Consider the following 16,164-nt stretch of genomic DNA (forward strand, 5'->3'; position numbering starts at 1 on the left):
CCCTCCATCACATCAGTGTAGTATTCTAGCAAAGAGGTAAGGATATCATTTCGGAAGTTAACATTTCCTTACCTGAAATGTATTTCTAATAGATACTTACCTCTATACGTACCTTCTAACGTTTCCTCCCACTATGGATACACGTTATTCTTGTTAATCTAAGAATGAAGTTAATTTCAGGGCAAAGGACTTATTTGGATCTGCTGCACATAGAGGATGTGTTGCCCTCTTATTGGTGGAGAGTTATTGTCACATAATGATTACATCACATACTAACATTAAAACATGTGTCTTAGGTGGGAAGTAGCTCAAGGCTAGTGGCATGTGCAAAATCTGAAGTCCAGACTTGCAAGAAATAGCTGTTGTGTGCAGAGAGTATCTATCATTAGTACATTTTCAGGTAAGGAATACGTTAACTTTACCTTAACTATGCAATGTGCTAAAATGTTTAAAAAAAAAAGCTTAATGTGTTAGAAAACTGAATAGCAGTAACAAGTGGGCAATAGAATGACCGATTAGTCACCAACTCTGGAAATTCCTTTCTCTTGTCACGGTTATCTATTTCTATTTCTATTAACACAGAAAATTGGCTCTAAGTTCATAATATATGGCAACAAATACACATAAGAGACTAAGATGTCATAACAACTGCATGATTTACAAGATTAGAAATTGAGCTAGGGCAATGATGGGTAAATTATGGTTCTGTAATTTTGTTGATACTATAAGCTTGTTTATATAAACATATCTATTGTTAAAAAGCTCTGTCAGTTTTCTGTTTATTTAAATAGAAGTTTTATTTTTAAAACATTTACTGTAGTTTAACATTGCTCTTATTCAGTCATGTACTATCATTAATAAAAAGATAAAGTTCTTAAATATACAATATACAAAGGTCTCTTAAATACTCAATACTTTCTCATGATTAAGCTAAAAAAAAGCAGATTTAAACCCTTATTTCATCCTGAATATATTGCCTAAATCACTGATTAAGGGATATTTTTTATTTTGATATTTATTTCCTGAGTATGGAAAATTTTGTGTACAAAAAAAAAAATATTTCATGTACACAACTATATTTTTCAAAGGGCTTCTGTCATGATCGCCATTATAATATTCTATGAAGAAATTTTATTTACTTTAATATTGAATACATTTATATTGAAATTTTTATCCTGTATTTAGACACTAACAAATTTTCATGTTGTTTGCTAGCAAGCCAGTGTTTAGATATGTTTCATTTGTTCTTTTGTTTTTATTTTTTTAATTCTCATTTTAAATTAGGCATTCATAAGCATTTGAATTTATTATGGAAATTTAAGGAAGGTACAACCTGAAGATAATTGCATAGGTCTGGAACATTCTCAAAATATATTCAATATTAAACTGATTTCATTATTTATTTTGATTATTTTTGACTACCAGAAGTAGTACAGTAATATTTTTCTGTATGTGTATTCATGTTGTTTAGGAACTTCAAACTTGTTTGTTTTATACATTAGTTATAAAATTCAGTTATAAGTCAGAGAGTTTTGGATTTATTTCACTTAAGCATGAATTACTTTCCAAAGGTATTTCTCAGAAAAGTTACTGCATGTGATTCAATGCATGCTATCAGTGAATGACCGAAGAAATATTAATTTTATTACAGAAGGAGAAAAAGCGGTATGTCTGTATATTCCTGTTTTAGGAGAGAAATATACATTATGGATCAATTTTATATCCAGAGTATATTCATAAGCAACAAAACTATAAAAATTATCAACAAATGTGAAAATAAAGAATGAAAGAAGGAAAAAAAAAATTTGTGTACAGAATCCCATGAGCTCTGTGGTCAAATATTTGTTAGTGTTACACAACATTTTTTAAAGGCACACATGATATTATCAGAAACAGAAGTAAGTATACCATGGAGATTTCCACTTTGGCTGATCAGATTCATGAAAATAATCACCAGGTAGACTGGGCAAATATTAAGATCATTTGTTGAGAATCAAACACAAATAGAAAGAAACCATTGCAATTAAAATAAATGACTTTGACTTACTGCAAAGCTAACCAAAACCTTTAGAAACTCCTCTTTGTATTACCTTCATTTCACAAAACAAGAGTAGATTATTGTAATTCATTATTAAATTGATATGATCTCTACTTGCATGATTATATTTTGATTTGAATCTGTGTGTATATTAAATATTTGTGGATGTATATTAATTTATGTTCATATGCAATTTTACATAAGTATCTGTGTTTGTGTGTAACTGTCAGTGTATGTTATTGTGTATTGATTTTTTATTATTCTTGTTATTAGCATTTGTTTCTTTTGTTTCAAAGTATATATATAGTTTCATTATTTTTCTCACGAACAGGTGAGGTTTGTTGTTGTTGTTTTTTTAACTAATGTCCCTGTTTTGAAATTCTTCTGTTGTTGTTGATATTAGTAATCTCTGATATCCTGTTGAAAGCTCCAAGTATTGCCTATTCTGTAGGCTATCACCTTAAAATTAGGGACAATTAGCTCGTATAGCCCTCAAGTAGCCTTGTGCAAAATTTAACAAATTTTATTCTGTAACTTGTGCCATTACCAAAAAATTTATTTGATTAAAAGAAGTACCACTGGGTGAAAAGAACGTGCAAAAATACAGTTGTTTCTTATATGGGAAGGTGGTGAGGCAGAAGTTTTCTTAATGAGATATGTTAATATTTCCCTTTTGTTTCAGTATTTTATTTATTTGACATGATTAAATCATTACGTTAATATTCTTCATGAGTATGCAGCTTAACCCTTTTAGCTATATATTTTTATAGATATTATATAGTTTTAGCACTCAAACAAATATCAATAAATGTGTGTGTGTCTAAAAACATTACTGTGTGTTTAGAATCATCCAGTTTGTTTATACTTATAAGGTTTTCAACATTGCTATATTAATCATCTAAACAAGTACATTTATCTTCTCTGTGTAGAATCGAGAGCAAGTGTTGCTTCGGATGTTCACCTTCTTCCTTAGTAGAAGTTCTTATCTCATTCTTCTCCAACTTCGGCTTCTAATAGCTTCATGTATGTTGAATATTTTTGCTTGCTTGCCTCTCCTAAATCTCTCCTTCTGTCATACAAAATCTTTAAAAAATATCAATGCAGTAACTTCTTTCCTATTCCAGAGTCAATTCTTTAAAAATATATATATTTTTATTAGTTTTTGTGGATCTGTGATTAATTTCTTTCAAATGACATAAGCCATCAGAATTGTATAAATATGAGTTCATATAGTATTCAGAATCTCAGACTACTCTGCCAAAACAATTGTCTAACAATAAAAATATTAATGATCATTGTACTATGTAGAGCTTTTTAGTATATTGCTTTACTTTTGTGAACTTAAGACATTAATGCTAAATAACCATTTTGTCAATGCTTTGCTTAATTTTCATTAATGTTAAAGTTATACCTTTCAAAGTGAAATGTGTGGTATAAAAAAAAGAAGAAAACATAATTGTTATTGATTCATGAATTCCAAGTTTAACTACTAAAATTGTCTCCTGATAGAGACTATCTTATCCTAGACAGATGTTGTTTGTGTCAGTTCATCATTAGGTCATTCTTTAAAATGTTTTTCTTTTATTTGCAAAATCACATACACATTAAGATGCTTTTTTGAATGTACTAATTTATTGCTACAAAAATACTAGTTTTTTTAATAATCACAAGATCATTTTTCTGTTTGGAATATCCAACTGTATATGTAATAAAATATCACAAAAGAAAGTATTGAAGAAAAAAACACATGTTATTGACCATTGTATGCTAAATGATCAACCTTCACCAGATTATGCAAGTTTTACTGGCTGGATGCTGCTTTTAAGTAATTTTGTGTCCAACACTTAATCATGATTGCATTGTTATTATTTCTGCTTCCTGGACTAAGTGATAAACCTCTGTTTTATCGTACCTAAATTCCTTTCTCATTCTTTTGTTTTTAATTATGGAAGAGAAATAAATCAAATAACATTTTGTTAGTGAAATTTGCAATTGAAGATTAGTCTGAACTTAAGATTATTTTATATTACATTTTTAGTTTTCATGCTTTTTAATATCAAAATTAATTATTTAGAAAATAAACTTGTATAATTTAATATCATTTGTAAAAGTTCAAACTTTAGAGAACTAATGTGTTCATAATAATATCAAGCAAAACAAAGTTACTAAAACATGTCATGCATAAGTTGTCCTTCAAATAGTTTCTGTTTTACTGTCTATCATAGATTGTGTGCTATTTACTTATGCAAATCTGGGCTACAGGCAAAGAGGTACATATGGATGGATGGATTTGTGTCCATGGGGATCTTCATTGTTTATCATATGATACACTTGTAATCATTGTTGTTTTGTATGATAAAACAATAAAAATAACAGTTATAGCAATGAATTAGTGTGATTGTAAAGTTTTTACGTGTAACTGAAAATCCAGTTTTAATTATTACACCTGTAAGCATGCTTTCACATTCGTCAAGACTGATCTTTTAATTTATAAAAGTAATTTGCTTTACATTTACAACATGCTGTCCTAAACTGTTAAATAATGTTGTGAGTAAATATATATATTCTACAGATGGTAGATTAATAAATCTATTTCTTTTGTTAATAATAGTTTTTGCCAACAAAAAAACATGGGAATGAATTCATGTGCTTAATAAAATAGAATAGTTTGTTTAATTATCCAATGAAGATTAAATCAATATTTGTGCAACTCTTTGTGAATATTCTGTAGCAAGGTATTTATTTATTTATGATCACAAAGGCCATCTGTGATGTTTCAGTTGAAAAATACTGAGTTTAATTGCTGAAGTTTTTAATGGATATTTTCCTTAATTTTTTATATATATCTGTGACCGCACTTACAAACAATGATTGCTTATGTCATTTTATGAATATTTTCTTTATTTTCAGTTCTTACTCCTTTTGACCCATCACTTGATCATCAGCTGAATCATCCAGTTTAAGATGACGTAAATACTTTTCATCGTGGAACAACTAGTAATCACTGCAATTTGTTGCTAAAAGTATAATATTACTGATTTTTTAAATATATATCTGTATGTTATTTCTTTGTTGATTGCTTTATTTTCTTGTGTGAAAAAGTGTTTGTAAAAGTTTCTTGTACTTTTTCCTGTATGTATATATGTGTTACGAACTTAGAACTGTTGTACAGATCAACACTTTTAATATTTTTTGACAAGTTGCAATGACTTGATGATTGAAAATATCATTAATTAGTTTAAAATTCCTATACTGATGAATCATTGAGGCCTGTTAGATCTAACAAAAGTGATGAAATCACACTTCTTTGCAGATGTTTTATTTCTTCACATTCATCCCATTTGATTTTTACACACCTTTGAAGAGAAAGCTGTAAAGAACTAATTAAGAAGGATGTGAAGAAAAAACATCTGTAGTTAAACACGAACTTGCCCAAGTGTGGCCTAGGATTAATGAGTCAGATTGGTTTTTCAATGATTTCAGATTCAAAACTTGCTACTAAGTATGCTTTCCATTTTCATCTGTGGATGTGTTATGGGAGTGAACCAATCCCACTACTTGATTAAGAGTAGATATTTCAGGCAATGGGTGCTGCAGACTGGTTACTTTCCTTGTGGTCTGCAGTTCAAAACTATGCACAATTGCAGATGAACCATAAAGGTCTCTGAACTTGTCATTTATACAGTTGTGTATCATTTAGACAAAACAATAATAATAATAATTTTATTATTTTTGTTAGGCCCAGAATGTCATAATGCTTCACCAAATCATATGTTTTACAGCACTGCATTGAATATCTTACCAGCATAGAAATGGTATTTCAGATATGCTTTTGGCTGTCTGAAGTCTGTCCTAGCTGATGTGTTCTGGTATTAGATAAAATGAATTGTGATTTGTGATAGACAAAATGTTAGTCTAAAGTGCTATTATTACTTAACTTTAATTAGACAGATATAAAGAATTGATTAAGAGGAATGTGAAAAAGAAAATCTCCATAAGTGTGATAATGTTATTAGGTTAAGTTAGTAATTTGAAACTTACTAAGTTTCTCAAGATAAGGTAAAAAGAGTGGCTGTGGGTATTTAATAATATGTGACATATATTAGTTCAGTAAAATGTACATTGCCATTTGATATCTTCTTCCTCAGTTTCAGGTGAGAAAGGAAACTTTTAAAAGACTTGGCTATCTTCACAATATATTTTTGGCATAGTTCAGGGCTACTAACATATGTGTCCCCTTAGTAGATCAACAGTAAAATTATGGACTTCCAATGGTAAAATCCAGGATTCGATTCTCTGCAGTGGACAGAGTGCAGGTACCCCATTTTGTAGCTTTATGCTGAAAGTACATTAACTAGGTATACATTGAAACTGGTTTAATTTAAAGAATGTAATAACACTTTTTAAACTTTTTTATCTCACCAGAAATTGCTAAAGGAGACATTAAATTATCCTGCAAATAGTGATGTCATGTTTAGATTACTGAGTAATTAAATGTAATAGTTTTGCTGCCTACTGTCTAAGTCCCTATAGTTTAGTAATGTGCCAAGTGGTAAGAAGACACATTAAAATAGTTCAGCATTTTTCACTTCCTTTAGTATCTTCTCAGTTGATTGTATATAAATAGTATTAGTTTTGAGTCAACATTAAGTTTAATTTCAAATTTTGGTAAAAATTGTTACAGCTAAAGTGCAGACTTGTAGTTAGTTATATTTGATTTCAGACTTCTCCAAGATCTTTTCATAATTAATTCTAAAATACCCCAAACATTTTTGGTATAAATTTGTTTGCACTTTTTAATAAAACGTATTTTATCAAGACTTTTAACTCTCTATTTTCGAGAAGCATAATTTTTTTTTATTTCTCTGTTGTCTTCTTATAATGTTATCAGAATCATCCCTTGGAACATGAGTTCTGAAATCTCATTTTATCAAACCTGCTAGAGGAACATGAGTTTTGTACTGTATGTGTACTTTTTAATGAAATCTCTTTACCATATTAAACCTATTATATCAATTTAGATGTATAAAGACATTGGTGACAAAGCTTTAAATCTGGTAAGGTTTTTAGAACACCACCTTAAGAATGCCATATAAAGACTGTTTAGAATGGTTTTGGAACTTCATTTGTTATTGAAACAGTCATTTTCCAGAAATATGTTACATTAGCAGTAGCAGTATATTAACCCCAATCTTTGTTGTTGTAGGTTATTTTCAATAAGATTTGTACAGCATACAGTAGCTTATCAAGTCAGATAAGCCATAGTACTCAAATTCCCTATGAAAATGCTCTTTAAAACTATAAAGAATATGAAATTGTAGGCATGTAATGCAACAGATTTAACAAAAAGGGATTCAAATGTTGTTCCTATACTTAATGGAAAAACCCATATGAAGTATAACAATTATTAACAGTCTTATTGGGATCCTCTAGGACACTTGTCATCTGTTTATGAATTCATGGGACTATTACAGGTTTTGACAGGTAAAAATAACACTAAGTTTGTTGCGCTAGGTAATAGAAGATGCTTATAGATAACCTAAGTGAGGACATGCATGCCGTAGTCTTTAATTAGAATTCTAAGTCTTTATATTTATACATATTTAATATACTTGTGGTTAATGATGAAGAAAAGAAACTTGTTGTCAAATGTATTAAAATTTTAATTTCTTTTATAAAATGTAGTACAATGTTCGATTGGTTAGAACTATGTTTATGCATGTATAACATGATTGAAGATAATTACTTTCAAAATATTTAAAATGGTTGTCATCATGCATGTTTACATTTAATTTAAATTATGAAAACAAAATATTAGAAAAATGTGTCATTGAGGTAGTTTTCTCTGATACCAAGTGTAATTTATGACCTGATTAATAAAATATATCTGCGGATATAGTAATCTGTCCTTTAAACTTGCATAGTTCTTGGTAGATATAATAACAGTGACAAATATAATCTCAGTACACCTTTCAGATTGCATGATAAATCATTTTAATTGGTGTACTATAGAATTGTTAGGAATTTCACTAAAACTAGTGTTCAAAGTTCTAAAAATAAATATAAAACCCAATCTGTCATTGAATTCCCCACTTGTCTTTGAATTATACCATCTTTAGGAAATCGACACAATAAGACTTGTGTTGGAGTTTATTTTACTCACCACAGTGAACCTTTATTTATAAAGAATTTGAAGAATTATTAACATTCATGCTACTAATTCATTCTTCTGAATTATTTAACAGAAAGCTGTTTCAAATACTAAAAGTAAATTTGATGCCCAATCTTTCATTTGATTCCTCATTTCTCACTGAGTTATACTGATTTTGAAACATTCCACCCGTCATCAGTTTTTCTGGACAAGAGCAAATTGATACAAGTTTAGGCTTTTTCATAGTGGTGGAGTGTATATGTACAGTGTTAATATATTGGGCTTCATATTTAATTTTAGTGTATTAAATAGCTTGTTTGCTGAATGATTCAGAAGAAAAAATTAGTATTGTTTGTTTGCATTTTTGTCTTGTTGAATTTCATGCAAAGCTATTGTGAGGAATATCTGCACTAGCTGTCCCTAATTTTGAAGTGATAGACTAGAGGAAAGACAACGAGTCAACACCACCAATCTTGGGTTACTCATTACCAACAAGTAGTGGATTGACATTATAACACCACCATGGCTGAAAGGGCAAGCATGTTTGATGACGTGTTTCAATCCCTCGCTAGACTCGATTTTAAGGAAATTTCCAGATTATTTGTCAGACAACCTGACCTGTATCAGACATTGTTTGGAAGGCTTTATTGGTGGTCTGAATACAAAAACATAAACCCTCAAGAAGTTGCATTATATTAGAAAAAAATAAACTCAAATGAGGCTAATATTACTTAATATCTTAAGGAAATAAACATTCAATGACCTGTAAAACTTTTAGACAGAACAGCGATCTTGGCCAATCACGTTCAGTGTTTTCATTCTAACCAGCTTGACCTGCCACCAACTACATTAAAGTAAAGCCTGTAGTAAGACTAGATTTGCATTGGAACTCTAAAACATACTGCTATAACATTATACGTACACAATGCTTGGGTGCTGCATATGTACACACACGCACACAGCTGATATGTATTGTCATCCATACTTGTAGTTTGTATTGCCCTGGAGAGAGGCAAAGTTAGCCTTATTTTATTTATTGTTATTCTGTTTTGTACTGATCAAACTTTCATAAAATTTTGTTTGCAGTTCTCATTATTATGCTCTGTTTGATTCATGGATTTTCATGCTTTTCTCATGGTAGCTAGGCCTTCCATATTTCCTAGACTCCATTGCTAACGTATATGTCTAATGTTAGTCTTAGGCCTATACATGCATAATTGAAAGGATGTCAGTGTTTCAATTGTGACGATTAACGATAAAAATTTTGAGTTTGATTTTATAAATTTGATCGTTTTAGTTTCTACTGATGGCTTATCTGTAAGAAGTTGAGACAGCCTTGTTAGTTTTTTATTGTCGTAAGCATCCATGCTAGAAATTAATCTCACTAAATATTCGTGTTATCAGTGTTCATTTTAGTTGCGAATTCTTACCTCCACTATATATGCATACAAACATCATGCAGTACAATGTGTGGTAATGTAAATAACTGAGCTGTATACATTGTACAATGTTACCACATACAGCCATTCATACTCAGTTGAACTCCATACAAAATTTACATGCATAAAGCAGCATAGAAGTGTAGCTCGTCTACAACAAAGGGTTTAGGGACAAGAACAGCATTATCAGTCAATCATAAAAGGGAACTTTTCCTAACATTTTCAGCCCCTTTTGGTGAATTGTACCAACATATTTCTTGTACAAAGTACAATCTTTTTTAAACAAAAAAATGGACCAAAAGATATTTTTGTGAAGGGTTCAGATTTTCTTAGTTTGTAGTTAGCAAATTTCATGATAATTTTGGTTGAGTATTGGAGTCAACATTATGTGTGTAATGTGAACATGGATAAGTGTACAGTAGACTGCGATGCTGTTTCAAGTAAGGGTCTGTTCCAGGACACTAGTCGTACAATTGGACAACAGGAGGGGTTTAAGTTGGTTGTCTGAGGAAGTTTTTAGTCATCTCAGATGACCGTTAAAATTGCAAATAAAGCCAAAACCCTCTATATACACAAAGCTTGAGACCATGTGACTTTGAAGCCTTTTGACATCACCTAAAGAGGCCCAAGATGAAATAATGTAGAACTGTTTGAAAATGTATATACTACTAAATTATCTTTTAAAGTATATATTATAATTATCTATACATTCAACCATAGAACAAAATAACTGTCGCATATTAAAATTCTTTGCTTTTTTAGTATGATTTCTAAATATAACAGATAACACAGAAGCAGTTCAGTGACAAATACACTTTTTGTATTATAAAACTATTTGAAAACATTCTGAATGAAATAAAATAATCCATATTTGTAAAAAAATTGTATTTAGAAATACCATTTTAATTATTGCAAACCTGTGAAATAATATGATACACAACTACACAGATTTCTAAGTTTATAAATTCCAGCTGGACAATTGAATTAGCTGTAAAGAAAAGCTACCACTAAGTGGAAATACTTCATTTGTAAAAATTATGATTCTCTAAGTGTAATTTATAGTTTTGCACTTGCTAATAAGTACTTAATTTTGACTGATAATTTAGTAATTTGTCTACTTTGGATTTTGAATAATTGTTTATATATGCATTACCCAATACTTTTTCCATTTTTTTAAGTAATTCCGTTGTATATTCACATGATTCACAGTGTAGGTCTCTGCTTAAACAAAAGTCTCTCTGTATAAAACCAATTGTAATGTTAAAACAGTTGAATTTTGACACTCAAAAACTGTTTTTCCAACTTGTCAGTTATAAGTTTCTGAAATACAGCACAGCAAAATGCCCCTGTTTTTATCACAATTTCAATAGAATATGTGAGATCACCACGGTCACACATTACAATTAGTTTGCAACCCCAGCTGTTCTAAACAGTTGTGTTTTGTCTGTGACAAGCACACAAATACATGTGTTACATACCAGTTTCAGTTTGAAGCAGACATATCCAACAATGTATATTATGATGTTCATTATGTCTTGATTGAAGGAAAAGTCAACATTTGTATTAGTACTCTCTTGAACAAGTTTAGCATCAATAGCAGTGAACTCAGTAGCACAATAAACATTGTTTGAGAACAATACACATAAATCATGCAAAGATATGTTACTATATTTGGAAGATCTCAGCTGTAGGAGATTTTACTTTAAGCGTTTTGTTTTTAAATTTAAAAATCTGTTGTAGTGATATATTGTAGTTACTACCACTAAGTTGTCTGTATTGACCAAATCAAGTTTTTAACGTACTTGTCTTAAATTTACCAAATAAGACACACTTCCTATGTAGTTCTGTTAGTACACAGTTGATAATATAGGTTTTTTGTAGTATGAATAATAGCCTCAAATGTTTCTCTACTTAGACCTAGTTTATATTTACTAACAGCTACTGTCTGCCAAGAAAGAAACTTTCTGAGAAACTCAACCTGAGAATCATTAACAGAAAACACGGGAAACATATTCTGGTTCCTCTTTGTCAACCCTTTGTTGTGTGACTTTACATTCACAATTTTCTACCAGTCTATAATTGCTTTAAGAAACAATGCAGTATTTTCCCATCCAGTAAATAAATCAGGATACTGTAGTTCAAGCACTTTCAAAGCATACATGTTTGTTCTGTCAAACAATTTTACAGCAAAACTTACATTCTGCTTTTGAATGTTTGATGGAAACAAAACATTTTGTGACAATTTATGTACATATTTAATAATTGTATTTTGTTCAACTTTGTAGGTATTTACAAGATTCTGATAATTAGCAGGTACATTTCTGATATTTTCATCACCAGGAAATGTATATTGATTCACTTGTGAAATCCAGTTATTGTATACGCACTTCAAAATATGGGCCAAGTCAAATACTGGAAAAAGTGGCCTTTTCAACCCCCTTGGGTTACAAGCCAATATCTTTAAAAATGTAGTAGTAGTTAGAAACAAGGAATAAAATATCTTGATTGTTTATATTGTTATGTATAAAAATAGAAATTAGTTTATATCCAACATCTTAAATTTTAATGATACAAAATTTCATATGTTCATGTAGTTCTTCTGCTGTCAGATATTTAACAAGATAAAATATACTACATTCTTATGATCTGAAAATACAGATTCCAACATAACAATGCATACTGAATCAGTCAATTTATCGTTGTCTTTCCCAAAAGTACCAATAAGCTGACTACATTTATATTCAGAAGTTCATTAAATATGTATCTCATCAAGAAGAACATTTACTATTCTTTCTTTCTCATTTATCATAGTCATCTTCTGCTTTAAATAAAGCATGTACACTTCATCATTGCCAGAAGAACTCACTAGCATCCAGGACTTGTATGCTGCAGGAGACTGTATAAAAAGTATATATATGCAAAGAGTGTAGTGTAAAAGTTTTATCTATATCTATTTGAGGATAAATTTAATATACTCAAATTTGCTGCAATAAAAATTATATTAATTTTATCTGAGTAATGTTAATCTGAAGATTCATTAATGATACCAATTACTTTAGTTTAACTTGCTGTGAAATGTAAATGATGTACTTCATGCCATGCTTTTATTTCATTTATCGTACATCCACATTGTGCCAGTTTATTTCTGGGAAGCTTTAAGTTATGGATGTATGTAATATATTGTACATTAATAGTTATCATTAAAAATCTTCGAAGTTCAGGTGGTCCTACATTGTTATTTAAAAATAATACAAGAGAATTAACTAGACACGTTATTTTTGTAAGACACAATCTTCAAAATGTCATCAAAGTCTAAAACTGAATTGTTTTCAAGTATAAATCTCGGATCATCTTGAAACTTTTTCTTCTATATCACCAGCTTTTTTATCAGGATCACTTCTTGCAACTGGTAGTTAGTAGTAAGATAAGGTAAATTAGTAAACAAAGTTGGATAAGCATCATCAGTTAATTTCATCTTATTTCTTTGAACACAAGTGTTTCCATTTTCTGTTGGAAGTATATCACTGCAAATAAAGTGATTTTCATAACCACATTATTAATCATTGGTATGAAATCCTTTCTTGGAATTTTTCGTAGCCACAGTTGTTTCCTTCATCTTTTGGAAAACTACACATGTGATGTACCCCTATAATTGCTTCTACATTGTGGAACACACCACTTCCTTGGCATTTTATTCTTCTTAAACTCGGGCCTAACTAAGTTTTGTGGAAAGTTTATAATGAAATTAGGATAACTTCTGTTTACCAGAACTATACTCAAATCTAGTTTAGTTATTTAAAATAGTACACAATTAATTTTAAAAATCTTTTGATAAATTCTGCTATAAAAATGTAACTCTTCCACGTAATAAGATCAAGAGTGCAAATATACAACTTTCTATCAGTGGCTCTGACCTTTCCTGTTGTATGGAATCCATTAATAGTCAACTTTGTCAAAACTTGGGCCTCTTTTGATGCACCCCTTGTCAAGTGAGTGCAAGATTTGACTGTAGAGAGCTTTGGTCAAGTGCCCTAACCATCAGACCCATAAATTAGTAGCATGAATGTTATGTATTCTTCAAATCCTATATCAATGTGGTGAGTAAAAGATAAGTAAAAATGACATGCATGTAGTTTTAAAGTATCAAATTTTGAGTGCCTGAAAGATAAATGTAAATCATTAATAATGATAATAATAATCAAAAGCAAAATCTCATTTTTTGAAAACTGAGTGAAAATAGTTTTGTGAAGTTCAGGAATTTTACCTTGAGTTTTGAAGAAATAGTTCAGTAAAGATTCATTTATGTTATTTTAAAATGTAATGTTAAACAGATACTCTGTCATAAAAAAATTCCATTACAGCAAATATCATTTTTATGAAATACAATATACATCATTTTGAATTATGTTACAGAAAAACTTTTAATTTCTGTTTGCTCCTGGTGGCTTGGTGGTAAGTTTAAGAACTCCTAATGCTAAAAATAGTGTTTAGGTATCCAAGGTGGGCACAGAACAGATAAGTCCATCATATGGCCTTGTGAATAACAAACAAAAGTATTTCTGTTGATGCATATGTGCCATTAAATGGATAAGGAGAGATAAAAAATATTTAATTCACACCAAATACATAAAAGTGATGTCCTTTGATAATTTATCCTATTTTCTACTTTCAAATGTTCTATATACTATGCTACCTTTTTTTTTTTTGTACATTTATGCATACCTTCCACCTTTTTGGATGTTCATCATAGGCACATTTTTCTAAGCATGGTTTGGGTTAATTCTGATATTAGTCTTTTTAGTTTTGATTAATTTCTATACTTTGTGTATTATTTAATTTTCTTATTATGACTTAATGTAATGCCTTACAGTGTTAGCTAATATAGGTTGTTTTTTTTTGGAAATTTTTGTAATAAAATTTTAAAACATGGTATGTAATGAAAAAGCTTTTTAACCATGGGAAAGAAAAAATATCATTTGCTTAATTAATGTAAGTTATCTGTGATTACTGTTTAAGTTCCTGTTGTTTTTTTATAATTTTTTTTTATAAATATTATTTGAACATGTGGCTTTTTCATGTAAAACATGTGGATTCATTCTGAATTTTAATTTGTGGAGCTTTAATAGCCATAAATGAGACAAATGTGAAATGCAATAAAGTTGACTCACAAGTCTATTAGTAAGAAATTAGAGCTTAATAAGAATAAAGAAACAATATAATTTCAGACTGCTAATTCTAATCCTTTAATTATTACACATCCTAAGCACATGTATTTGAAACAATTACAAAAAATTGGTGAGATTTTTTGTGTGAATGCAGGAATTACCTGTAAATCTTGGTTATTGAAATAAACCTGGTTTTTGTGTGCTTTTAATTTACCTGTTTATATTTTAACCACTTATTATTTGGACGGTCAAATCTCACTTTTCGATTATCATAGCCCAAGAGTTGGCGGTGGTTTTTACTAGCTTACTTCACTAGTCTTACCTCTATATAGTATATCAATTCAAAATTGAGGATAGCTGTCACAGATAGCTTTTTTGTAGTTTTGAATGAAGAGCCGAAACGAACAAACTTCATCGAGATAATCTGTTTTGAAGTCATCGTGGTTATTTACACATGATGTCTTGGAGATTGTCGATTTGTATTCCCGGAGGTGACTATTTACTTTGAAGTAGGCTGTGTACAAAAGAACAGGAAATTCGAATATCGTGGCAATTATTAGGCCGTCCACACTTCATACTGAAAGAAGTTGTGTATACATCGTAATTATTGCTGTCTTGGGAAGTTGGATACATACGTAGTAACTACAAATAGGAAGTTAACTGAAGCTAAATTTCTTATTTAGAAAAAATGCTTTGGCAAGACAAAGATGACGCTTCCAGTAGAACTTGAAAACGAAATTCTTTCATATTTTGATAATTACTCTGTATTTTCTGTATAAAGTGCATTTAATTTCCAAAACTTGCTGTAGAATTATGATTTAAACTAATAATTTCGAGAAAAAAACAACTAGTGATGGGATATATATGAAAAGAAACTGTTATAGTAAATGTAACTTTGTGTTTTATAGATGGCAGCTGTATCTCATTTTTGAGTATTGTGAATGAATTTACAATACTTTTCACGATATTGCTTCAGTTAGATTTATCGAAGTTGCTATTCTTTTGCAAGTAGTTTAATTTGATAGGTACTAAATATGTCTTATAGGAACATCATTCTTAAATAATATCTGTTATAAATGTTTTGTCTATATAGTCATTATTATGTGGCTCATGTCCAAACATTTGAACTTAATTCAGTGGATAAAAGTTAACTTGACCTCTCTAATGTTGTTTTAAAGGTGGCATACTTTCCTTAGTGATATTTTTCCCAGTATTTCTGGTGTTCTGTATTGAACACTTAACTCTTACATGATGCTTAATTGCATGATTTTACAAGGGAAAAATATTTTTCTTCGTGTGTATGTTTATACATATATATATATACACACACATCAACACATTCCCCTTACACTTACGTTTCGTGCACCCAAC

General features: G+C 29.8%; 1 protein-coding gene across 4 annotated transcripts in view; it reads left to right on the top strand.

Moving 5' to 3' along the window:
• Positions 1-14,997, top strand: part of LOC106458382 (palmitoyltransferase ZDHHC2-like) — a 61,531-nt gene extending 46,534 nt beyond the window's left edge. For 2 of the 4 annotated variants that reach the window (XR_002610365.1, XM_022384577.1), the window contains exon 12: positions 4,949-14,997. Coding sequence is in view for 1 of the 4 variants with exons in the window: in XM_022384577.1 (XP_022240285.1) it covers positions 4,949-5,001 (53 nt within the window). In the remaining 3 variants the exon portion in view is untranslated. Of the gene's footprint in view, positions 1-2,967; positions 3,062-4,948 lie in introns of those variants that run through there. The other 2 variants (XR_002610363.1, XR_002610364.1) reach the window with 2 other exon arrangements.
• Positions 14,998-16,164: the final 1,167 nt, after the last annotated feature.

Source organism: Limulus polyphemus, unplaced genomic scaffold (assembly GCF_000517525.1).
Source record: "Limulus polyphemus unplaced genomic scaffold, Limulus_polyphemus-2.1.2 Scaffold454, whole genome shotgun sequence".
NCBI lineage: Eukaryota > Metazoa > Arthropoda > Merostomata > Xiphosura > Limulidae > Limulus > Limulus polyphemus.